The sequence below is a fragment of the Syngnathus acus genome, chromosome 14 (genome assembly GCF_901709675.1).
Source record: "Syngnathus acus chromosome 14, fSynAcu1.2, whole genome shotgun sequence".
Taxonomy (NCBI): domain Eukaryota; kingdom Metazoa; phylum Chordata; class Actinopteri; order Syngnathiformes; family Syngnathidae; genus Syngnathus; species Syngnathus acus.
This window is the reverse complement of record NC_051099.1, coordinates 2,142,872-2,169,189: the sequence shown is the minus strand read 5'-3', so window position 1 is coordinate 2,169,189 and position 26,318 is coordinate 2,142,872. Positions and strand designations below refer to the sequence as shown.

Here is a 26,318-nt window from a genome sequence, read left to right as displayed (position 1 = left end):
CTCGAGCCAGGATATTTTCACTTCAGACCTGAGAACTTTTAAAATAGATGAGAGGTGAAGAAAAAAAAATATTGCGCCATATGTCTCTGGATCGCTGTCACTTGTGCAGTGTTTCAAGGAGGAGACGAGCGGTGAACCTCGTTAAGGTGTCCAAACGCCATTTAAGGCTGGACGTGCACGGGAGACAAGTGGACTTTTTTTCTTTTTTGCTTCTTCTAATGGCTTCGCATCTCTGAAGGGAATCTCTAATACATGCGTTGTCATATTAGGGGAATTTCTTTCCATGAGAGCAGTGATATAGGCTGTCGTGACGTCTGCATCAGATATTACCCACTTGCCTTTTTCTTTCTTTTTTTTCCCTTTTTCCTCCCCAATGTGCATTTTCCCCTCAGTGACTTTGCGCTGATCTCCATCATCATCTGCAGCAGCGACAAGAGGGGAAAGCAGGGAATGAAGATTTCATTTGTCTTTTTTTGAGTCCACCGCTCCCAGCTCAAAGAAATCAAGGTTTAACGACAGCACGTCGCTGGTTCCCGTAGCACCGCCGCTGCAGCTGCAACCATGCCTCTTGTGCACACTTGGACCGGGAAATTTCATCCACCGATTTGAGACTACTTTCTGTCTGTTTCTCGACATTCTTGCCATCGCCTTTTGACACTTTTAGATTTAGTGCGTGCGCTTGTTTTTCCAGCAAGATGTCCGATCTGTTGGTGTTGGTCGAGGGGCTCTGTGACCTGCACGGATTTCCATAGCGGGGGCCAATTATTAAGATTTTTTTTGACACCGAGAAGCCTGCTTGAAGACGTCGTATGCGTAGATGTAGGCTAGTTTATTCGACATTCTATTCCCATTGCCCGTTTTTAGTTTGTGCATTTGCCGGAGGGACCACGGGACTGGTTGGATTATAGAGACTAGAAATAAGGATTTGTGGAGATGTTGGGTGGTCAAGAAGATAAATTATGTGGAATTTTCTCTGCTCTGGCGGCTTTGTCCTTCGCATGCTTTATTCAAAGGTAAGAAAACGTCGCCCGGGTTGATTAAAAAGAAAAAAAAAAAAAAAACGCTCACACCAATTGATGTGATTATCGGTCAATAAGAGGCTGAGATGTGACAAATCGCATTAAAGGGGTGCGCGGGCCTTCTTATTAGAGCCATTGCTTCCAACACGCTCTATTAGACGCCGCTGTGGCGCGCGCCATGTGTGCACCTCCTCGATACCAAAATGCAATATTCATAATTATGTGTATTAGAGTGCAAGGTTGCCACTTAAAGAGGGAGACCTCAGCAGGAGGCGCTGATTAGTTGATTGGATGAGTCTGATGATTTGATTGACGTGAATAATTTTTTTTTAAAAAAAAATCAATATTTGACTTTGCAGCCACCAGTAAGCATCGTTGCATCTTGGTTTCCATATAAATGCTGGCTCGATCAAGCCCAAATAGATGAATAACCCTCACCGGTCATCCTCGCCATCAGCCAGACGGCACTATGCTGGATTTCAATTAAATATCCTCTCTCTTCACCTTCAAGTGTTTTCATTGAATTACACAAAGCCCGGAAGAGCATAATCACAGCATGCAGAATCCCCTCGACAATTAATTTTGTCGGCAAAGCCAGTGATGTAGTGTGCATCCATCCCCTGTGGCCTGCTCCTTTTCCATGTCTGCAGCCTCAAGAAGCATCTCTCAAGGCTCAGCTGCACCTTCTAACATTTCTCTTCCAATACATCCCGCAATTGGGAAATAAAAATAGCCAGGTGGGCAATTCTGTCAGGTGTCATTCAGCTCCCATCCCCTCGGGTGTCCAACCCACAGGTTCTGTTTGAGCATCCATCTGCACGAGCTAATTGAGCCGCGAATCCCCTCACTCATAGTCTTCCTACTAGCGGAGGTGTTTTTACCCCCCAACCCATCCATGCATCCATCCATCCATCCATCCATCCATCTATCCACCCCCTTGTAACTAAATCCCATTCCACACCCTCCACATGAGCTGGAGCGCCGGTCTTGGTTGAAGTGCTGCAGGTCATGGCACCAATGTTAAAGATGTCAGTCAGACCAGTGCTGACTAAATGATGCTCCCAGGGATATTCTGTCTCTCGGGTTAACCTAACCTGTGTCTCCACAGACAGCATTTTCTTTTTTTTTGTAACCCTGTATGAGATTATGCAAATGCACCCTCATGACTGGAACGTTTACTATTTTGGATGACCTGCTTCCATGAAATCCTAGACGGCTGCATATTCATCGCTTGAACTGATGACATGAATATACATAATGGTGGCCTGTGCGTGTTATGATATGGTAGAGTGCAGATTCAGCCCAAACCAATCTGTTAGGAAGATACAGAACTCCCTGTTTTCATTGATGCTTTGTTTGTTGCTGTGCATTTCTTCACATCATGATTTCTATTGTTTTGGTTTCGGCTCAAAAATAGGAGGAATGTCAATTACACATTTCTTGTTGGATTGAGTTCAAATATTATCTCCATGTTAATTATGACTACAACCTGATGAACTTGATTTTATTTTTTAAATCCTGTTTTTCTTACTTTGGCCACTGTAAGCAAATGTGACCCGGATTGGATTTCTTTGCTCATATGCGACCTGTATTTGATTTTTTTTTTTCTTTCTGGCAATTGGAACGGCTCAATTCCAATTTTCGAGTTGCTTTCATAAGTGTTTCTAGATCCGATTTTTTGCAATGTGACCTCAAGTTGCGAATCTCCAACCTATACGTCATCACAAACCCAACAGAGATTGCTGGGAGATTGACAATGGTCTGAATCTGCAAAGTTGTTTTGAGTCACAGTATTGACTTTACATCTGACTTGAATTTAATCCCACTTGAAACATAAAGTGGACGTGACGTCATCTTCAGTCTCCTGAGATCCGAAGCATCTCTCTTCTGATAAAAAGACGAGTCCCGACATATTTACTTTGCTTCACAGATCAGACAGACTGATTTGGCATTTAAAATGTAGTCAGAGTCTTTTTCTAGGTGTAAAGTTGCTAAAAAAAAAAAGCCCACATCACAAAGAGTCAGGTTCAAGCCCTCTGTAATTTTTTTAATTTTTGATTTCTGCCTCTAGCTCCACTGGAAGCACCGGAATGTCTTTGGCCAAGACTACCGTGGACAAGTTGCTGAAGGGATACGACATCCGTTTAAGGCCTGATTTTGGAGGTAAGTCTTCGGACCGTCCGTATTGGGGGCTCCAGCTCTTTTCCATCAAGTGGATTTCCGAGACAAAGTTTCCGTGCGGTGTAATCCGTGAGTCACCCCTCTGAGAATCCGTCCGAGAGATTGCCTGTGGCGAAACAGTACTTTGAAATGATTGCGGCCATGTCATTACTATGCATCTGTTCACATATCCAAGATGGCTGCCCTGGAAACGTGGACAATGCATTAGATCATCATCTTTGGAAGGAGTAAATTGTTGATCCAAATGTGATCACACAAGTCTAGCCCAACAAACTAGCCCAAATCTGTATTGCAAATTGCAACCGATTCCATTACGCCGCTTTAACAAAACAAAAAAAAACAAAAATCAAACGGTGGTGCAAAGCAGACTTTTCATTAAAAGGACATGTTAATGAAGTGTGATGTTAATTAAACGAGTGTAAGGAATGCAATAGTCTGTGGTTCACCACTTAAAATTTACATCAACCAGAAATGAACGTACAGTAAGTGGAAACATATCAGGATAAAGCCGCTTGCAGATTTTTACGATCATGCATGTTCTGCCGCATTAATTTAATTTGAATGTCTCTCTGCTAAACAAGTTTATTGAATCCTTCTGTTCGCTTGGATCACACATCTCTGTGCCCATCTTTTTTTAAACCGCTTCCAAACCAATTAATTAAGCAAGTATTTACGGTGAAGGAAATCGCAAATGTCACAACTGATACTCAACAAATGATGATTTTCTGCCATATTATTAAATGTTGACTGATTATCTCTTGATGCTCATATGGACAATTTAAAGTCTTCAGTTAATCAAGGAAGCATGTTTTGTAAGCTTTATGAACATCATTTTGAATCGTCAGTGAGGGTCTGCAAACGACCGCAGAATGGAACCAAACTGTTACTAGCTTCCGGAAAATGTCATGTGATATGCTTGCAGACATAACTGCGCTTGGCTTCCCAACATCACTGAGACATTAGTGGCTAGGAAGTACTGATGGGCATTTCGGTCATGGAAGTGATGAGATATGATCTCTCTCTAGAGCAGGGGTCTCAAAGTCCAGTCTTCATGCTCCATTCTTTCCATTTGGAGCATTGTGAATAATTTCTTGGAAAAAAAAAAAATCTAAACAAAACAGTGTGTTCATTCAAAGTGTTTGGAAAATTTCCATGACTAATAAGAGAGAAAACATTTTTGGCGCAGATATTACATTCCAACCTTATGATGAGGTCATCTTTTATTTTTTATTAGGATTGTGTACACTCGTCAGATTCGTCCTTCTGATGGACATATTTCAACCCAGGTTGTCATTTTATGATCTCAGCATCCGTCATTTACAAACCATAAAAGATATTCCACATGACAATGTGCTCTTCTGTAAAACACGATGATATCGAACCAGATCCGTGCAAAATATATTAGCGGACAACAGTCTGGGTATTAAATTTGCAGGGGAGCTTTTTTTTTTTTTTTGCCGTTCAAACACAACTGCTGATCATGCTGCTCATGATCAGCAAGCCCCACTAAATCTTGTCGACACATGTCCAGAAGGCAATCTGAGCAAAGACTCAGGGAGGGGTTTGTCCTCGAAGAAGGAAGGAATGCATTTTTAAATAAGGCCTTGATTACGTGTGATGGCGGCATGTTTAGGCTTGAAACAAACCGGACACCCTAAAATGAGCTGTGTTGGATGCTAATGAACTTTCTGCAATGATTCCAGCTGACTGCTGTTGCAAAATTCCACGTTAAATAATGTAAGCTTTCCATGTAGCTCTTGTGGCTTAATGAGATCACCAAATATTGGACACCTAAGATTTGCAAAACAGAAGTGGATGCTGATTTACTGAATGGGCACAATCCTCTGAAAAATATAACGGCCTCCACCACTTTGCCAAGAGCGTGCATGCTAGCATATTTTGCAATGATAGCGTCGACTAATGCAGCATTGCAGTGGCGAAGCTGGAAAAGGTTTCAGTTCAACTTGTATTAATAAATAATCACTTCTGTAGTTTTAGACAGACGGCACAGAAGGGAGAAAAGTATGCTGCTGGGATTGCAACGTCAGGGTAATGAATTGCTCTGCTGAGAGTAAAAACCCAAGAACGAGATGACTGTTTGAGTCCCTGGGGGCTTTCTCTGGGTTGCAGGAGCAAGTAACCTGTCCTTGTAAAGGGACACTTAAGGCTCTTTTCCTCTGAGTTAAGTGTCGCTGATAAGACTAGACATGATACGTAAGGTCGGTCGATACGTAAACATTTGTGTCATTGTGGCGCATAGCAGCAAAAAAAAAACTCTTCAATGTTATGATTAGCACAGTTCAAGTCCAGAATGTACAGTAGAAATTCTGCTTCTAATCAATGAGCAGGTAAACGAGCTAGTCCCCCCGAGAGTTTTACTTACTTAAGGGTTTCTACTTTGTAAACCACTTCACAAGTTTCTCTCCTTCATCTTGAATTGCTTGCATCATCGCTGAGTAAATAGTGTCGAAGAAAATCGACTTGACGTAAGATGGAACACTTGCCCAAGAAATTCACACGCGAATGCCACGTTGCCTATTATGGAAGCAGCCGGATCCTTCCAAGTGAATATTTCCATCCTTGGATTTATAATCACAATCAATCTAGAGTCAAAAGAATATGTTGTTTTGCCTTGTTTGTCAATCCAAGCAAACAGACATGAATTGAACGTGCACGACATGGCACTTTTAAAACACCCAAATCACATCTTGGCATATAATGTGACTTTTACACATGTCCATTAAGAGACTTAAATTTAGTGTGCAGTATACTGTATGTTGAAACGGGACAGCTTTTCTATGTCTGGACTAGATATTCATCACAATGCACTTAAGCTTTAATGGCTGAAAGAGCATTAGCGTACATGTGACACTTTAATGATCTCGGATATTAAAAAGCATCAGTAGGTGCCAGGACCACTGGAATGCAAGAGCCAGACTTTTTTATCCCCCCTCCGATCCGAGTTCCCGCCTGCAGCCATGACACCAAAGTATCGTCACCTGCCACCGTCCGTCTCTTCCACTCCCAACCCGGGCTTTTTCCTGATTTCATTTCCCATTGACCCAAATGAGTCCCAGCTGCAGCTTGATCTTATTTCGAATGGAAAAGCATTAAATGTAAGCATGAAACCAAAGCTCAGCCATGAGATTGGTGTGTGCAATTGACACATACGTCATTGACTGAATATACATAAAAGAGAGAGCCAGACAGTATATTCATCTCACTTTTTTTGTGTCTGGGTGTAGAATTGGACTGACGTTGGACTGTACTGCTCCGATGACCTCTGATTGATCCTTGCCGGACATTAGTGGCAACTTGCATTCTGGACTAAATGATATATGGCGGCCGGTTCTTCCGAGCCCGCCGGACACTTTTACAATAGTCAGGGCAACCTCCCGGGCTGTCTGCTGCCACGTGTCAAAATGGAGGTAGTGGCTGCTTTGCATATGAGCTGATAGTGCAGAGCGTCAGTCGCAAAGTAATGCCCAATCAGCACAAAACAAGGAGCGTGTTGTCAGAATCCCAGAATGGATGTTGGGGCATGTACAAGTGATATCTATCCTGATGAAAAGAGAACGCCCGATGATTTATTACAAAGGAAACACAGGGGAAAATGCTCAAGCTGCCCGCTTTTTCCTTCACTTAGATTTTCCATTTGAATTAAATGAGGTGTGCATGTCGACGGGTTGGGTGGAGGTGGCGAGGGGTGCTCGGAGATAGCGTGGAGGAGAAGGGAAATACTTCATCCTCTCATTCAGAGTGTTGTTTTCAGCAACTTTGAAATGGAGCTGGAAAATGCTGATAGAATGTGTTGGGGGGAAAGAAAATGGGTCCGATATTTTTGAGGGAATCTGCATACTAGGCATTCGATTTTGCAATTCACTTTGCATTGACATTGTGTGTACCGTAATTTTCGGACTATAAGTCGCGTTTTTTTTCCATAGTTTGGGTGGGGGGGCGACTTATACTCAGGAGCGATTTATATACATATATATGTTTTTTTTTCACTTTTTTGGGCATTTTATGGCTGGTGCGACTTATACTCCGGTGCGACTTATAGTCCGAAAATTACGGTATGTGTGTGTTTGTTGCGCGTTCACACACTCACAAGTGAAGGATTTAAGAGACAGAAATTTGAATCCCACTTTATTTTTGTGTTTTTGAAGGAAAAGATATTTGATGTTGATTTTCTAACATTGATGTTGCTTGTTTTAGATATTCTTGGTCAATTTTTTTTTGTCACTTTGACTCTGCTTTACAAAGACTTGTGTTTGTCATGTTCTGTTTTTTTCTGATCTGAAAGTTCTTTCATCTCAACCTGCTTGACTTGGCTGTCCGTTGTTTGCTTTTAATGGCTGAAACAGGAAAAACAAAACAAGATGAGATTGACATAGCTAAAAACAAATAGTGCACACTTGATGATAATCATAATTGTGTGATCATTAACATTTGAATAAAATGTCGTCTATGATTTCTACGCTAACCGTAAACATAGCGGCGGATTCACAGCTGCCGCCTTTACTACATCGTTCATGTCGCTTTGGCAGGTCTTATAAATGGGATTTACTGCAGGTTACATGCAAGGTTACTCAAGATGGCGTCAGCTAAAAGAACCCACGATGGCTGTCCTTCCCCCGCTTTTTTTTCCACCCTCTCGAGATTATAAAAGGGACATGCATTGATTAACACTCATTGCGCCCGCTCCACGAATAAATGAAGCCATGTGAATAAATTGTCGTCGCACAAAACACTGTCAAATAAATGACACTTTAACCAATGAGTTTGCAAATAAATATCCAAATTATGACGGCAAATAAAAAAAATCGCTTTTTTTTTTATCATCAATTTTTTAAGCAATGTTTTGTGTGGTATATTTCAAGTACACATTACATCATCATCATCATCCTCATCGGTTTAAAGTCCGCTTTCCAGGCGCCGCTGGGTTGGACTAGTACACATTACAAATAGCGAGTACCTGATAATGCATTTTTCTGCAATCAGACATAAATTAGTCATTGCTTAAATACTAACATACTAAACAAATCAGCTTTTTTAATAAACCCGTTAAGCCAGTTGAGGTGCTTTATTAAAGCTTCTAGCGGGGACGGTGATTTATGATTCGTTGCAGTGTTTCATAATTCAATGACAAAATGAGTGTATGCAAAAAAGCAAAAGAATGTTCATATTATGTGGCTCTTTCCTACAAACTCTGAAGTAGGTTTCATTCATCAACGCTGAGCTTTGTGACAGGAAAAGACGATAAGATGAGGCCACCTTTACTTATCCTCTGTCTTGACTGGTGGTGATGTAGTGCCTCTGCTCTCTTGCTTTACCTCATCATTTTCTTTTTGCCTTCTGTTCTGCCTTTTTCTGTTCGCTGTGTCATAGCTGCTTTCATGATTTGCCTTTTATTCACCAGCATTCCATATAGTGGCTGCAGCAGTATGCAGCAGCATCTTCATTACTGCGTAGCACAGCACTGCAACTGCAGTACCGGAAAAGTTTGGACTCCATCTGGACTGAACAGTATTGATTATTCCAAACATGTTGGAGTCATGTAATATGCTGTCTTGAATTAGGCCCCGCTTGAAAAACAAGGTCCGCTGTAAATATTTATAAGTAGCGGTGAAAACATTGTGACCGCTTGTGACAGTGATGCAATGCTGTGATTTCTTTTTTTTTTATACTGCCGACGCTGAGCCAACATCAGGTTATATATATTAATCAAGTTAAAAGCAGCAAGGGTCTCGTTTGAATATTTGATCACCACATCGTGATGTTAAACAGGGTCTTTTAGTAATTTACACTTTATACTGGCAGGCAGAACAGTTCCATATGCATAAAAAATGGAATGTTCACTTTTAAGAGTTGAGTCGTGTTAATACAGAGAGAGAAAATACCGATTTTCTTTTGGGATGTGTGGCGCTTAGAAGAACTTTTTATCCGTTGCATATTTGGCTTCAACGTTGAATCCAAATGACAAAATGTTCTTGAGGGTGAGCTGGCAGCTGAGTTAGTCGAAAAGAGGAAAATGGACGGATGGATCATTTCATAATCAATCAAAGGATTTATTTGTGTAAGGATGGATACACAATAGCCCAAATTGTGGGAGTTGATTTCAAGCTTGTGGTCTTTGCTGAATCACAGCGTTGCCGTTTTTGTCTCGCTTCACTCTGCTGAGGCAGAAATAATTGATGTGAAACACTGTATTAAACGTGGGGGAAAGAATTTGGCGCAACATCTTGTTTTCGTCCTTCCATTCTGGAGGAAAAGGGTTTCATGAGTGCGCTCGCTCGCCCGCCCGCCATTGAAAACAAAAGCAAATACACACTCGACTGGATAAATCATGCTGATCTTGCAACACTGTAGGGAAAATGCTGCGCCGTTGCTATGGAGCCCTCTGTTGCTAGGCAATAGGTTTATTTTCTGAGTTTTTTTTCTTTTTTACAAGAGGCAGGCAGAGTGTTTTCTTTGCTGTCCAGCAAATGTGTTTTCGGTCGACTTTTCGAGAGGCAAAATATGTCGAATGACGCGATACTCCATTTGAAATTGAAATAAATCCTACTTGTGAGCATGCATTCGCATAAAATGTGAGCGTCGTGACCTCGAGGATGAGCACTGATGATCGTATTTACCTTTTTGTTGCTGCGTGTGGTGAAATGAAGTGTCTTTGGACACTATTTGCATTTGATTGAATGACTTTATTTTCCATCAAATAATTCAAGTGAACAATAGCAACATTTGCAGTATTCTAACATACTCTGACAATAAAGCATTTTTTTAATTATTTTTTTTAGGATGAACATGATTTGCAGCGCTGTTTTTCTCAGACACTTGCAATCCTCATTACAACTCCAATTGGCACAACTAAACAATTTTTGAACACGATACTCTTAGATTGTCCAAAATGTCTAATCAAAAACCGAATAAATGAAAACAGCGGGGTGCTTTCACTCTCCATACTCTTGGCTCGCCAGCTATCCTTTTTTTTTTTTCCCCTCCTCAAACGCTTTCTTTTTCATGACGTTAGAAGTGCGATGAAGGATTCACTCCAACCTGTGCTCCTCTCTCATTCAAACACTCCCTTGGCAGACTAGCACTCAACTACCTTGACAACTGAGAAAGCCTGTAATTATCCAAATGGTAGACTTATTGTGTTACGCCAAGCTTGACTAAACATTGTTAACCTGAACAAACATTCTTAGATCTCACTAACTAATAATAATAATTCTTTGTATTCAGCAATGGACATCTAAAATTGTGCTGGTTTATACTTTGCGCTCTTTTATGAAGTTTAATCAACAATCACAAACATTCTTTCTATTTATTGTATTTTATTTGTGATATTTATTCATGAATTGTGTGGCAGTCCATAATGAAAGCACCTCGCCCGCCGTTTAGCTGTGTGCAGGACAAACGAGCAACACTCACTATTTGACAGACTAACGGGAACCACATTAGCAACTATCGACAACCGGTGACAGCACTTTTCACAATTGGGCTGACGTTGCAATGCGTGGGCACTTTTTATGTCTGTCGCATACACTCCAGGTTTATTTAGAATTGTGCAAGCACCGACAGAGCATTTTGGAATTGTCCAAATGCAACAGTGGAATCAGAGGACATGGTCAATGAGAGAAATTCAGCTTTTAATTGATCACTTGTTGTTGTGATTACAATGTCAAGGTAACAAATGAAGCGAGCATCATTGCGCCACAATCAAAGTGATTGAATATAAATAATTGTACAATTGAGCCTGTTTGATCAAGCCTGCAAAAAACATTGTAATACTAAAGTAGTGCATTATCTTCACTGTGGCTCAAAATAAGACATGCAAGCCACAAGTGAAGCTATAGCAGATTTTTTTTTTTTGAAACGCTGTTCTAACAAAGCGAGAGCGGCATCCAAATATGCAGAGAGCGAGACGTTGCTTTCTCACTTCCTCTTCATGTAGCAAATAAATGTACTTTGACATCTCTCGGGAAAGCTGTTACTGGTTGCCTTCTCAAAGCGCAATGGAAAATGGCTCAACCCCCCCACCCATTTTGTTTCTGTTTTGCAAAGAGGGTCAGCTTTGGGGCATTTGGGAATGGGAAGACAAGGGCCACTGGATATGAGATGACATGTCTTGCATGAATATCACAGCTAGGGTTTTTCCATTGTCGCTAATTAAAAATAAAATAATGGGTCCTAGCGGCTCGGTGGCGCACTGGGTAGCACGTCCGCCGCACAGTTAGGAGGGTGCGGGTTCGATTCCACCTCCGGCCCTCCCTGTGTGGAGTTTGCATGTTCTCCCCGGGCCCGCGTGGGTTTTCTCCGGGCACTCCGGTTTCCTCCCACATCGCAAAAACATGCTTGGTAGGCCGATTGAAGACTCCAAATTGTCCCTAGGTGTGAGTGCGAGTGCAAATGGTTGTTTGTCTCTGTGTGCCCTGCGATTGGCTGGCAACCAGTTCAGGGTGTCCCCCGCCTACTGCCCGATGACAGCTGGGATAGGCTCCAGCACTCCCGCGACCCCCGTGGGGACTAAGCGGTTCAGAAAATGGATGGATGGATGGATGGATAATGGGTCCTATTGATATAATTTGGGACCAAGTTATTTATATTCTGTGACTTCAATTGAAGCCTGTTTTATAAACTGGAATTGGAGAAGAGGGCAAACAGTCATGGCACTGACTGGAATATCAAAAATATTTTTTATCCATGAATAATTTGATCATTATCATTGTATATATAAATTATGATATTATATATGGATGGCAACGATAAGCATCTTTTTCTTGAAGTCAGCTACCGTTGATTGTCAGCAAGTTTGCGACATGCTCAGTGCAAATGGATTCCCCTTGTAAACCAAGTTGTCTGAATATTTAAGAGGTCTCAAGTACACGTAAGCAACTTGCTGTTTACAAGATGCACTGCAATCAAGTAAATGAGGCATAGTTTGTTCTTGCCGCTACTTTACATGAATTTCTAGGATAAGCATTAGCATGGATGAATGCGTTTTTACGTTGTATCATGAACAAACAGTAGCTTTGTTTGTTTTACGATACAATTTTTGCAGCACAAGTTCATACAGATTTCATTTCATTTCATTTAATATTTGTATTGCCTTTCTTTCTTCAGGTGCTCCAGTCATAGTCGGGATGAGCATCAACATAGCAAGCATCGATTCCATCTCAGAAGTAAACATGGTGAGACAATGTGCGATCACAATATACACGATGTCATCTTCAGTTTTAATGAAACATTCAAAATGTATTAAAGTTGCATTAGTGTTATATCGGGTTATACGTTTTATTCAATTATGAATGATGATATGAATTTTGAAACACACTAATGCACAATACATGGCGTATTATTTGGAATTAGTGTTTGTTATTGTAACATATTGCTTTAATTTCTCACAGAGGGTTACAACACCACATCCTGTATTGAGACAAAGGAAAATTCTGGAATGATTTCCAAATGCCACTTTTTTTCCCCCACTTTCCAGGACTATACCATCACAATGTATTTCCAGCAAAGTTGGCGAGATAAACGTTTGGCCTATGGGGAATTGAACCTCAACTTGACTTTGGATAACCGTGTGGCAGATCAGCTTTGGCTCCCAGACACTTACTTCCTGAACGACAAGAAGTCCTTTCTTCACGGAGTGACGGTTAAAAACCGTATGATCCGACTTCACCCTGACGGGACCGTCTTGTACGGGCTGAGGTAAAAAAAAAACACTGCGATCAAGATAAAGTACAGTTCCGAGAACTGGATCAAAATTGATCATGCTAAGAGTCTAATGGCAATCATCTAGTTGAGTAGACAGTAAAGATACACAGAAGGACATTTCTAAGATCCTTTTGGGGATGCAAAAACTAACCCAGTGTCTTGAGGTTTCTTAAAATCAGAATTAATTCAGGTGCTTTTCTTCAGAAGTCTCGAAAATAAAATGCTGTAGAGGAGTGGATGAAGCTGGAAATATGTTTTGTTCTATGAATAAAGTGACAAGGTTTAGATCACACAAAGGGATGAATAATTCATGTGACGACCAGTGTTCAGACTTTTTGAATTACTGAATTTATTCTGACAAAGAAGGAGATGGAATAGGAAAAAAAGTTTTCTTTTTAAATCTCCTTTTATGACTTTTTACAAGGCTATCTATAAAGGTAGCAGCAAAATAGAAATGGCGTCCGTCTAAGTGCTGTAGAGAACCTAAAGTTGAATATTCAAGGTTTGCTTGCACTCAATTCACTTGGCAGTGAGGATGCCGTTATTGTATGCAATTATATGTTTCAATCGTAAAATCTATGTTGTTTTCTAATTTTGGACATTTTCCGACAGAAGTTTTGCTTGGCGGGATTGCAATCCTTGACTCCAATTGCTTTGCCCGTTATTTTTATTTGTAAGACGCCAAAGACTGAGTTAAAAATAGTAGCATTTCCAATATTGTCTGTTTATTTGAAGGGACTGGAATAGTCCGATCTGATTTTCACTGTGTTAGCGAATATGGTTTATTCCACGCTATCTGTGAATATGCTATGAATATAATTGTGCCCAAAGAGGTCATCAATTTTACAGCTAAAGGCTAGCTTGTTCATTACAGCATAATCGAGACATGCTACTTTGCATATCACAATTTACTATTTAAGTACTATTCCGTATATGACTTGCTAATGCTAATGCTAATGCAATTCTTGTTTTTATTCTTGGCCTAAAATCAAATGGAAGAAAATGCCGCCAAAAGCACGGCTTCCTAATCTGAATTAACATTCCCAGCTGCACCACTCGGGGTACGCAAGGTTCCATTGGAGCCATAAAAGTACTATCATGAGCTGAGAAGATTGGATGTGAGCCAGAAGAAAATGGGATTACACCTGCACTTGCACATCCGCTGATTGTGTGCTGTAAGGAACGAGAATCTTATTGATACGGATTCTGGCATTAGCTCTTCCTCCGAACATCTGCAGAGGTGCTTGTTTGTTATTAATAACGCTTACTAACAGATTGACCTTGGCTCTGTCCTCAGGACCATTTTTTTTACCGCCAGATTTAGAATCAATGCAAACTATAGTCTTGCCCATGATGGCAGACAGAATTTTTTTTCCCACTGAATTGTTTTCCGCTATTTTCTCTCCATGCAAGCTGCACAAGCAGACTGTGTAGGTGTCAGAAGTATTGCTCATGCATCTGACACACTCTTCCTTGTCTTGGAGTCCACCTCCAGACAAGAGACGGGTTACAATAAATGCATGCTTGATGAACACAAATACACTTTTGTCTTTACCATTGATGTTTTGACTCCAAACGTTCATTGCACGTCATCCTCGTGAGTTCTAGAATTCATGTCAGGCTCCGATTATAATGGGACCGAACGTTGTTGCCCCATATATACTCACTTCTCCAAATCCCAGACCTTCTCTGAGAGGCACCTACTCAACGTTGGCTCTCCCCCCTGACTTGTTAGCGGTCACATATAAACACAGTTTTACTCATTGTGGGCTTTTTGTGCAAAGTGCCAAGGGGGTGAAAAATTCTTAGTCCAAGTTGCTACCGGGAGCTTGTGTTGACAGGAAGTCTTTTTGATTACCTCTGAAAGGCAACAATTGACTAAGTCCTGATCTTATTTTAGGTTTCATACTGCATACAGTATTTCCCCTCAATGGAAGTCGAAGCAATGTTATTAATGACCATGTTGCTTATTTGCAACTTTTTACCAGGGAAGTCTAATTGCCAAGTGACCTCTCCGATGAATGTAATTAGGTGTGATGTTATTTCCTCTTCTAGTGTATCAGCAGTGTGTCGCCCCGCTGTATGCAGTCAGCGGAGGAGTGCTGTGAAGGCAGCGGGGAGGTGTAGCACAGCAGAGTGCTAACAAATGCAGTCTGAGCAGCAGAATGCTTGTGCAGCACAATGCAGCTCAGTGTCATTGTGAATAATAGATAGATATCGCACCCCGGCCGGTCCGGTCACACATACATATTTTGTTTACTAGGCTTCTTCTCCTGCTTCCCGATATGATCAGCTTGCGTGCTCGGGTCTCGATTTTTGCCCCTTTCGAAACTGCGTCGCTCTCAAATGAGAAAGAATGTGATTCGTGCTGTTTCAGCATTTACCTAAATATGTTGCATTAAAAAAATAGATTTTACATGTGTCATCATGATTATCCATCACAAAAAACTGGCATTTGAAGAAAGGGTGTGTAGACTTTTTATACTTGCTCCATTTCCTCTTCCATGACTTGACTTTTTGGAGAAACCTTTTCAAAGTGTGTTTTTTTTTCTGCCACAGAATAACCACCACTGCTGCTTGCATGATGGACCTGAGGAGATACCCTCTTGATGAACAGAACTGCACCTTGGAAATTGAAAGCTGTAAGTAAATGCCAGAGCATCCGTCGCTAGCACCGACACCTTCCAAAATATACCCGAGAAATGATCATCTACGGCATGCTGTTGCTAATCGACTAAGCCCATGTGCAATGTATTTGTCACATGTTTGCACTCTGGCAGGTAAAAAAAGCCAAGTAAGCAAATACAACCCACTTACTTAACTGTCAAAATAAATACATCAATGCGAGGCCACCGCAGTTTGCCCACTAGTCTGCTCGTGCTTCCACTTACCACACATACCAATATGTCTTTTATTTTTAATAAACGTGGCAAAAGCAAGTACATATTGTACAAGCAGTAAGTGCTGATTAATATTGATTTTGTGCCGTCTTGAACTTGATCTAGACGCAATTCAGACTCATGAAGAAAAGTGCTGAGTACATTTTACTACCAATAGCTTCCATTTTTTTATTTTGTTTGAATAGAAATAAGAGAATATAGGCAAGATTTTGATCGTAGATTGTCGTTAGCATTTGTGGATCAATGGCTAATGGTTTCATTCTGATGTCACACCTATCGACCATTTAAAAAACAAATTCACAACACCCAACCAGTTCCTAATGAAAATTCTATTCATATATTTAGTTTGATTCTAGATGAATCACTTTCCAGGAGGAAAGTATGGGTGCTGCTGGTGTAATGAAGATTGTATTGAGTGATCATTTTTATTGATGAATTTATCAATCACTCGACTTGCGCAATATGCTGCATTATATTTGTGCTTGTAGTTGTTGATTGTTTACCCTCGGGATCTATGACAGTAATTAAACCATTGCAGTAATATTTTTTATTTATGTTTATTGGGTGTGAACAGTGCACTCTTATCAGTTGGATTGATTAGGCACCCTGCACATCCAGAGACTGATTCAGTTCTAATGACTCCCCCGGTCCCTCTCGGTGAATTTAATGTGACGACTTTGGACGTGTCGCTAGTCGAAGGCAAAATGTGCTGCAGTGAATGCACACTGTCCCATTGACATAAATCTCCAACTGTGATCACATTTGATTGTGCTGCCAGCTGAGAATGTGCAGGACAGCCAACTGACACATGCTGATGAATATTCATGCTAGGTGGGAGGCAGGAGGGGATGTCGCTCAAGATGAGCATGGGATGTAGCCAGGCTTTATCTAAAAAAAATAAAAAATAAACAGGTTGCTCTGCATGAGCGCAAAATATCCAACCTCAACCTTTTTTTATTATTATTATTATTATTATTACCGTAATTTTCGGACTATAAGTCGCACCGGAGTATAAGTCGCACCAGCCATAAAATGCCCAAAAAAGTGAAAAGAAACCATATATATGTATATAAGTCGCTCCTGAGTATAAGTCGCCCCCCCACCCAAACTATGAAAAAAAACCGCGACTTATAGTCCGGAAATTACGGTATTATTATAGTGAACAGTGACTTGAACTGCTGCTACAAATGATGTATGATCCGACGAGTCGATTAATTGTAGTCACTACAATCGGCGATTAGTCGACTAGAAAATTAGTCGTTGGTGCCAGCTTTATTTATACCCTCCCGATCAAAGCTACCTGGCGAAGTGAACGTCATGAATCGTGAAAAGACCACTAGCCAAGCCATCGCGAGGCTCGCTTGCGTATCATCCAATTGACAAAAAGAGCTTTGTAAGCATCAATGAGGACATAAGCGATGGAGACTAGCAACAAAGTGTGGTGGAGTGTGCGGTTAACGTGTGGGTGGTAGCCAGAATGGGAATGTCTGTTCTCCTTCCAGCGTGAGTAACTGCATCAGACACTATGTTTGCTAAGAGTTGGTGTGGGGAATAACAAATGTCTCCACAGTCATTCTGGGATGTAATATCGTTGCTCACTGGAATGGTTTTCAAACGTCAACATATCTGCTCGGATCTGAATGACTTTATAGCTGAGCGCATCGTTCGTCAGAGGGACCTCCACTAGTTGTCTGCACGGTGCACCTTTGCCTTGATACATTGTGCCATTTCATGGTTATTTCTTGACCGTATGCTTTTTTTCCCCCCGGGCCTGGTGACAGACGGATACACCACAGATGATATTGTGTTCTTCTGGCAAGGAGGGGACAGCGCCGTGACGGGTGTGGACAAGTTAGAGTTACCTCAGTTCTCCATTGTGGACATTCGATTGGTTTCCAAGGAAGTAAGGTTTACTACCGGTAAGCCCCAAGTTTGTCTCTAAACTTTCCCGAAGAATTGTTTTCAGCATAACCATTTATTAGTCATTTTTTGAGTTGGCAAACTATAAATAAGTTTATATAGCTGAAGCAGAGAGCTTTTGCCTGGTTACTTTTACTTTTTGCTTTTTACATCAGCATTTTATGTGCTTTCTTGTTTAAATCTAACTACCGTAATTTTCGGACTATAAGTCGCACCGGAGTGTAAGTCGCACCAGCCATAAAATGCCCAAAAAAGTGAAAAAAAACATATATATGTATACAAGTCGCTCCTGAGTATAAGTCGCCCCCCCACCCAAACTATGAAAAAAACCGCGACTTATAGTCCGAAAATTACGGTAATCAAAAAAATGCGGTGCAACTATTTGACATTTCTCAGCAAAAAAAAAATCCACTAAAATACCACTTTCGAACTCTGTTTTGTCCTTTAGTGTGCAGCCGTGCATTGCAATCACCTTTTTTAAAATGGCCTTTCAGTAATGTTTAGAGGACAGAGGGAGGGAGAAGGAAACAGCGAGCAGCTTTCTGTGACAAGTCTCAAAGGAACGCTGGAGCGGCCTGCTGAGATAGGGGCTTGCAGAAAAATCTGCCGTGTTTGCGACTTTCTGCCATGTTTAATTGGAATCGAACTTGTCCCTGGAAAGGAATCCATCGCTTTGGGGAAATTAAGTGCTCCATCTGAACAAACGGAGAAATGACTACCCTGCACGTTGTCAAGTGCAGACTTTGGACCTCTCACCACTCCCCTTTTTTTCCCCTGCTTTTCACTCTTCCCTGATCTTATCCAAGCTGTCACTTTATTGTTTCTGCTTACAGGTTCTTATCCGAGGCTTTCGCTGAGTTTCAGGATTAAGAGGAACATTGGATATTTCATCTTGCAGACATACATGCCTTCCATTTTGATCACCATTCTGTCCTGGGTCTCTTTCTGGATCAATTATGATGCCTCTGCAGCTCGGGTGGCCCTGGGTACGTTTTAGCCCTCCGCATTTCAATTTGAAGATCGACAATGCGATGGAACGTAAGATGGTTTGTGTATTTTTGTGTGCGTTCAGGTGTGACAACGGTGCTCACCATGACAACAATTAACACCCACCTTAGGGAGACTCTCCCAAAGATCCCCTACGTGAAAGCCATCGACGTCTACCTCATGGGCTGTTTTGTGTTTGTGTTCCTGGCCCTGCTGGAATATGCCTTTGTAAATTATGTGTTCTTTGGCCGGGGCCCGGCGCAACAGAAGAAAATCAATGAGAGGCTGAATAAAGTCAACAATGAGCGCACACGATACGAAGAGAAGCGCCTAAGGGAACAGGTTTGCATCTTCATCTGCTGCCTCCGTTACGTTCCACTTCATTATGCCAGTCAGACTTTAAGTAGACGCAAAAAGAAAAAAAAAACATTTTGGAATATATTTTTATTTACATTCCTTGCCACCACAGTCATCATCCATTGCTTTTCCCTCAAGCACTGATTGCTTTTTATCGAGCATAGCCTCCTTTTCATTGAGACTGGTAGAAACATTCTCATTTCTTATTTAGGTGCTTGTCACTGTTGGCTTCATTCATTCCCCCCCCCCCCCCCCCCCCCCGCTACCTTGAAGTTAGCATACTTGACAAAATACAGCTTAATGATGATGACTTTAGGTGGGATGGTCAGATTGAATGACGCCTCCTATTTTTGTGTGTGAGATACTAATGCCAAGCTTTTGTGTGTTTAATGCATTGTTGTAATCAAATGAAAATGTGCTTATTTGCCAGTATTTCCGTCCTTTTAATGTTCTCTTCATTTTTTCTTTTCGCATTGCAAGGACTCCATTTCCGTGCCGTTTCAAAGCAACACCTTCAGGTCATTTACACAGCGAAGAAATCTGTATCTCGAGGAACAAAGAAAAGTTGGGGTACATGTATTTAGAAATCATATCAGCTGTAGGCCATTTTTCACGCTTCAAGTTGTTTGACTGCCAAACTGTTTCCAAAATCGTTGCTGGCCACAAATTGTTTTCATTCTAAATTTGATAGAAGCAACACAGACAAAAATGGTTGGCTTGAATTGCTTTTTCCAAATTGCTCTTATATTATTATTTTTGGTTTTAGCTAAAGACCACATAAACAAATGATTACAACTAGATTTACATATCACCTCCACTCCATAATATGCCGACTGTTTTGGAACCAGGCTTTGCATTTCACTCGTGTATATTTTAAAGCAAAAGCAAATCTTTTTGGGCATGCTAAGAATAACATTCCATATCACCGCTGCTTGACTTTGACTATCTGGGGATTGAATAATTGCGGGATTTTATTTTGCATCCTCTTTGGCAACACTGACGCCTCTGTGTCTGCGGTAGGTGGATGCGTACGGCAACATTCTCCTCACCACTCTGGAAATGAACAACGAGGTGATGCCTTCTGACGTGGGGAGCAGCGTTAGTGACTCTCGGAATTCAGTCATGTCCTTTGACAGCTCCGGGGTCCAATTCAGGAAGCCCATGGCGCCCCGAGATGGCTTCAGCCACCACTCGCTGGATCGGAGCGCTATGCGGAGCCGGGCCAACTGCCGACTACGGCGGCGCTCGTCCAAGCTCAAGTTGAAAATCCCCAACCTGTCAGATGTAAGCACCATTGACAAGTGGTCCCGGGTCATATTCCCTATCACTTTTGGATTTTTCAACCTAATCTATTGGTTGTACTATGTGAATTGATGTGCATCCCACTAGGAATCATGGGCCATATTTTGAGAGCACATTAAATTGGCTTTGATACAGATCCAAAATATGTATACACATACAGTTTGAACATATGTATATGCATATTTCTATACAGTATATTATATTTATATATACACACACACACACCTGAAACCTGAAGGACTTTTCTGCTGTACAAAGTATTAATAGGATGACTTGAATGTTTCCGAAAAGAAAAAAATGTGAGAAGAATTTCAAGGCTTTGAGTTCCTTTTTCCTCCTGAAACAAACAAACAAATATGAGATCCCCGTGGGGATTTTTGGAACTACAGACTGCATGATATTTTTGCTACTAAAAATGGGAAAAATAAGAAGTTAAAAAAAAAAGAGAAGCGAAAGCTCTTGAAGGAGTGAAGATGCCCCCATTGACTTTTTATTGATTCTTGTTGTAATCAGAAATCCTCTACTGCAGCTCATGAAATCAGTGGTGGCTTGTCTGGTCAGGCATCAGCTGAGCAAGGTCCTTGAACACCTCCCCCGTCCGTCCCCGCCCCCCATGTAGCCCATGAATACAAAGTGCACGAAAATCTCCGGTTCCACCATGTACAGCAACCTTGTTTGGAATGTGTTGTTCTTTCATTTATTTTTTTATATATATAATTCATTTGAAATGGTAGTGTTCTCTTGATCAGACATCAGTCACGTGATGTTTGACCACCACGTTTGTGCAACATAAAGTTCAAAATCTATTTTCAGGTGATGGGAGGGCGGCGGGGGTCTACTTTTCTTTATGGTTTGAAACAAGTGCTGATTATTGTAGATATAATTTTGTCTTGAAAAATACTGTGATTTCAAAGTGTTGGAAAATGTTCTGAAGCTAGGGCATTACCAGATAACGTTTCGCATTACTCATTTGGATTGTTTAGGGGGTAAAAAAAACAAAACATTAAGTATATTTGTACTGTTTATTTCCTCTTGTTGACTGATTTACATGCTCTTTAGATGCAGCGTTCATGGGCGTCATTCCTGCTGTGTGAAATTGGGAGGAGTGATGTGTCGCTTTTTTGTGATTTGTTGGAACCAATCCACGGTAAAAAAAAAAAAAAAAAAAAAAGGTATATTCAACAGAGTCAACATATCAGGTCACAGTTTTGTTCTGTAGTTTTTATGGTTTCTTTGTATATTGAGCTTCTCTTCAGTATTGGACTAAGGAAACACAGATGGGATGGATTCAACATTTCAAATCAAACATACACACCCATAAGTAGAATACTGAGTTGGAGGTTTGCATCAAATTGAAATCTTTATTCTTTTGTTCTACTCTGTCGTGCAAAATGTAGCCTCTGAGTTTGATTCAGACTGGAAAATTCATTCTTGTCTAGTTTGTTCTGTCCCCCCCCCCGTAAGAAGGACACTTGATTTAAAGGGTGAAACATCAAGAAGGCCGTGTAGCAGACATTTTTTCATCTTGACGGAAGATAATCATATTCAATTGCGTTTGTAGGAGCATCATATGCAGTAGAACTATGTTTAATTGTCTACCCCCATCCCAAAAAATATACTTGGACCTCTCAGGTGCCAGGCCAGATAATTGCCTTTTGGGTACGTAACGATTTTTCCAGGATTCTTTTTTTTTTCCCCCCCACATTTCCCTCTGTCCTTCGAAGGGTACATGACAAATGTTTATCAGCATTTTGTAAAGATTTTTTTAGATTTGTTAAAAATATATATATTATGCAGACCCCCTGAGATATTCTTGGCCACCCCTGGGCCCCCCCTCAGCAAAAAAATCTAGCTCCGCCCATGTCACATCCCCTTTCTTCTGTTCAAGAACCAAAATGATCACAGCAAATATAAATGGAAATGATTTCAAATGCAACTGGATGGTCTAACACTCCTATTTAAGTACAGAATTGTATGCATACCTTACATAACTTTTAGTTCGAGATTAAATCTCCCACAAAATAACTCCCACTCTACGACATGAGTCAATTCTGCATATTTTTAATTTTTTACATATTTCAGATGTAAGTTAGTGATTACAGATGTACAAATGTTGCAGATATGCATAATCACTCTTATTATGTTTATTATTTCCACTGTCTATGTCTTTGATCAGTATTGAATAAGTTGGTAAGGATTTTGAAGGTACATATCTTACCATTTTTTTTTCTTCCATTTCTCTGAAAAGACAATGTGATGGATGTTTGCTGAAAAAAAATGTGTTTCTCCTTTACATTAACAAAAGCAGCCCTTGCATGCATCACATTATATTTACCTGACACAGCTTTCTGGGTATGGAATTCGCACATTCATCCCAACAGCTGTGAGGACCTTATATTTTAAGATTTTACTCTTCGTAGCCTACAAATGTTTCTACAAGATGGCGCTTATGTTCATTTAACACATGTTCAAGATGTGGAAGGGGAGGGAAAGTGTTGATCTGAGTTCAATGTGAATTTTTATTGCCTCTAGTGTATATGTGTAATTACATGTGAATTGTACTGTAAATATGATATCTTTCACTTAATACTTCTTAATGCATGAACAAAAACACGGCAGTTCGTAAATACCAACTGGCCTCACTGCTAATGGCATGGACAGCTTCTCTGGCATTGGCATACTTCGGCAAACAAAATCAAGAAAGAAAAAAAAAAAAAGATGCGTGTTGACAAAATAATGGAGTATTCAACAAGTCCTCTCACAGTGATGAGTTTGTGGAGACTGTTCACAAAACCCAGCCCGAGTGCAAAGCTAAAGTTGGCTTAAAGCTTTTGCTCTTTGTCAGCAAATAGGATGGCGTCGACTTGAATGACATTTTTTCGTTGCCCAAGTCAACGCATCCGAACCTACTTGCAGTGTTTACCTCAACCATCAAAACAATCACTGATTCATCTCTCCTTCTTTAAACACATATATATAGATATATATGGGGAAAAGGGCGTTATGGCCAATCTGGCTCATAAAGGCTTTGAGGAGCAGGATATGCCTTAAGAAGGCGAGTTGGATGTTTTTTCCTGTTCCTCGAGAAAAGAAAAAAAAAGCTTCACATGTGCCCTTAAGCAAGGTACGTAGCCAAGTCGTCGTGCAGCTGCTCCTTTGCCAACAATAGATCTTAACATGTGCAGAAGTAAATATGTTCAGCGACAGTATGTCCAGGCTAGTAAGGGGTATTTCATTCCTGTAAATGTGGATTGACGGACGAGACAGACGAGACCAAAAAGATAAAGTCACAGTATCAAATTCGGATGATTTTGAAATCAAGTTATATCATCCTGCACAGGAACTGCACTTGTTAAAAACACGCAGCAACAAAATAGACAGTGTTGTTCTTTCTCAGGAACATGCAGTTGATATTAATCATGATATTCCACTCAAATTACCGTAATGAATGCAAATGCGGACGTCGTAATATTCCAACCTTATTCTCGTAAATGTAGGACTTTCTTTTTGTAATATGTGTTTATTCGCCTGACATTAGGGACTTTATTTGGCCTGAACAAATTTCAATTCCAAAAGTAAATAAAGCCTTTTAGAGTGACTTTAATCTTTTGAACACATTACCAATGTCCTCAAGACATCTATGGATCATAATAAGTAAATATTAGTGGAGCGCACCCTTTAAAACGAGCATGAATTGCAACAAAGCAGGAAAAATGTCACCACCCAAGCCCAGACCAAGGCTGACATGCAGACTTCTCACTGTTGGAAGAACTTTGGTTGGTGCATTCATTATTTTGTGTCCACCACAATTTTCTTTTTTGCATGACCTCTGGAAGGATTATTTTCTTAACCTATTTTTACTCTGCATCATACGATTCATCACCACAGCCAGGATGAGAAAGTGTTTACATGCTCAAATTGCACTTATTTTACAGCCAGCTCGATTTAAATCTTCAACAAACCTTTCTTATTCCGAAAAAAAAAAAGCATATAACTAAGATAATATGGAATGTACATGTTGGGATTCATATGAATCGCAAAAGAAATGTACTCCCTGCTTGTTGTCAACCACGCAATTTGGTTGGATCAGGTTCAGCATGCTCATCAACTTCAGTCACCATTCAGCTACAAAGGATGTAAAGGATGCTCCACCTGTAGCGTCCGACATAAGCCATGTGATGACACCCTGAGTGGGTGTTTCCCATATTTGTCCAGTGAGGAGCTGCCTTTTGGTTATTATGGTCTGTTGTTGATTGCTGTATGGCCATACTTGCCAGAATCTTCACAAATCTCTGTGACCAGCTCACCAGATGATTTTTAGTTTATTTTTTGCTGGAAATTGACAAAATACACTTGTATATGCACACAACAATCAACAAATCGGCCCCTTTTTTTTTTTTTTTTTCTCAGACTATACTTTAGAAAATAATTTGCTTCATTCCTCTGTTTGTTTATTATTTGTTGTATTTGTTATCATGGGTTGTTGTTTAATCATGAGAAGGAAAATGTAATTCATCGGCTATAAATGGCACTGGAAGATAAACTGCATTCTTTTTGTTTATGTTGACATTGGAGCGCTTATTTCTGTTGTTTAATGAAGTGTTTGGATTTCATTTGGAGTATCGGTACCCATGGAAATCGACATTTGTGTGGTATGATATTGTATTATTTTGTCAGTGCAAATTTAATGTTACGGTGTCAATCCGCTTTTTTAGGTGTTTAAACAAAATGTGGTTTTTTTTTGTTTGTTTGTTTGTTTTTTTACAAATACAAGGTGTTCAAGTATGTGGTTTAAAAAAGGGTTCTCATTCAAACAACAGACTTTTTACAAATAAAGGCTTATACATTAAAGAAAAACTGTCTTTTCATTTACCCTTTGAGGACTAATAAACGATCAGTACTGTCCATTCTAATTTGCCTGAAGTTTAGTCCCCAAAAGGTAAATATCTGATGACCATGCATAAAAGAAGGTAAGGGAATTTTAAGATCAACATTTATTTTATATATATATTGACTTACTACATCTTTTATAGCAAATAATGTGTAATATTTGCATCATTTGATTCTAGTTGCCCATGTAAATAACAATAGTAAATGTGATTTACTCCACTGCAGGTAGGACAAAATGGCACCGCAGCTTTTTTTGGGGGACACTCCAAACTTCCAGGACAAACTAAGTAGCAGATAATGACTTTGTATTCTTTGATGGACATGTCGTTAAAACTCTGCGTTTGCGTTCTTGTAAAGGACAGAACAGCAGATACAGGCTTACACATTTGGATTTTTCTCTCCCCAGGATGCAATACTTGAAGTGGAGTATCAGTGCTGAAGGTGAAGAGATGGGAGTGCACTTAAAGCAACGGAAAAAGTCATGTGGGAGTGAGACATCGAAAACATTGTGTTGCTCATGCGAAACAATGAATTGCAGGTGGAAGCAGCTTTTACAGATTGATTGGAGAGGTGCTTTGCAAAGCCTGTGTGTGCTGGATACAACCAACCTTAAAAATGACATCATATCGCCGCCATGTTTATATATATATATTGATTTCTAACGTGAGTGTATTGTTATATGTGGAGATGTCAAGGCAAGCAGGGCGGTGACAGCTGACACGTGCAATCATCTCAGGCATCCTTGGCCTCTTCCCTACATGGTCATCCATCGGAGACCTTGAAATGGCTGGAAGGTGCGAACGTGAGTGTGAATGTGAGTGACTACACGCGTGTTATCTCTGTGATAGACTGCTGGCCTGACACGTCCTTGCCCGCATGCTGTAACGTATCCCCCCCCAGCCGCCAAACAGGATTAGCTGCTTAGAAAATGAGGGTGTATCATCTATGTGCACTGATCATCTTTTTTCCCAACACTAAAAAACTAACAAGAATCATATAGATGGTTGGTTAAAGTCATCATGGTTGGCTCATGATTTGCAGT

At 40.5% G+C, this 26,318-nt stretch overlaps 1 protein-coding gene across 2 annotated transcripts; it reads left to right on the top strand.

Annotated features, from left to right (window-relative positions):
• gabrb4 (gamma-aminobutyric acid type A receptor subunit beta4) lies at positions 1-24,010 on the top strand. Of its 2 annotated transcripts, XM_037269138.1 has the most exons (10): positions 1-1,013; positions 3,091-3,182; positions 12,324-12,391; positions 12,694-12,914; positions 15,480-15,562; positions 17,602-17,739; positions 18,574-18,726; positions 18,813-19,069; positions 19,565-19,654; positions 20,105-24,010. In XM_037269138.1, exons 1-10 carry the CDS (start codon positions 934-936, stop codon positions 20,456-20,458), a joined length of 1,536 nt encoding a protein of 511 aa, XP_037125033.1. In that variant the 5' UTR covers positions 1-933; the 3' UTR covers positions 20,459-24,010. The 2 variants fall into 2 exon arrangements, with proteins under 2 accessions (XP_037125033.1, XP_037125034.1); XM_037269139.1 differs by lacking the exon at positions 19,565-19,654.
• The last annotated feature ends 2,308 nt before the right edge of the window (positions 24,011-26,318 follow it).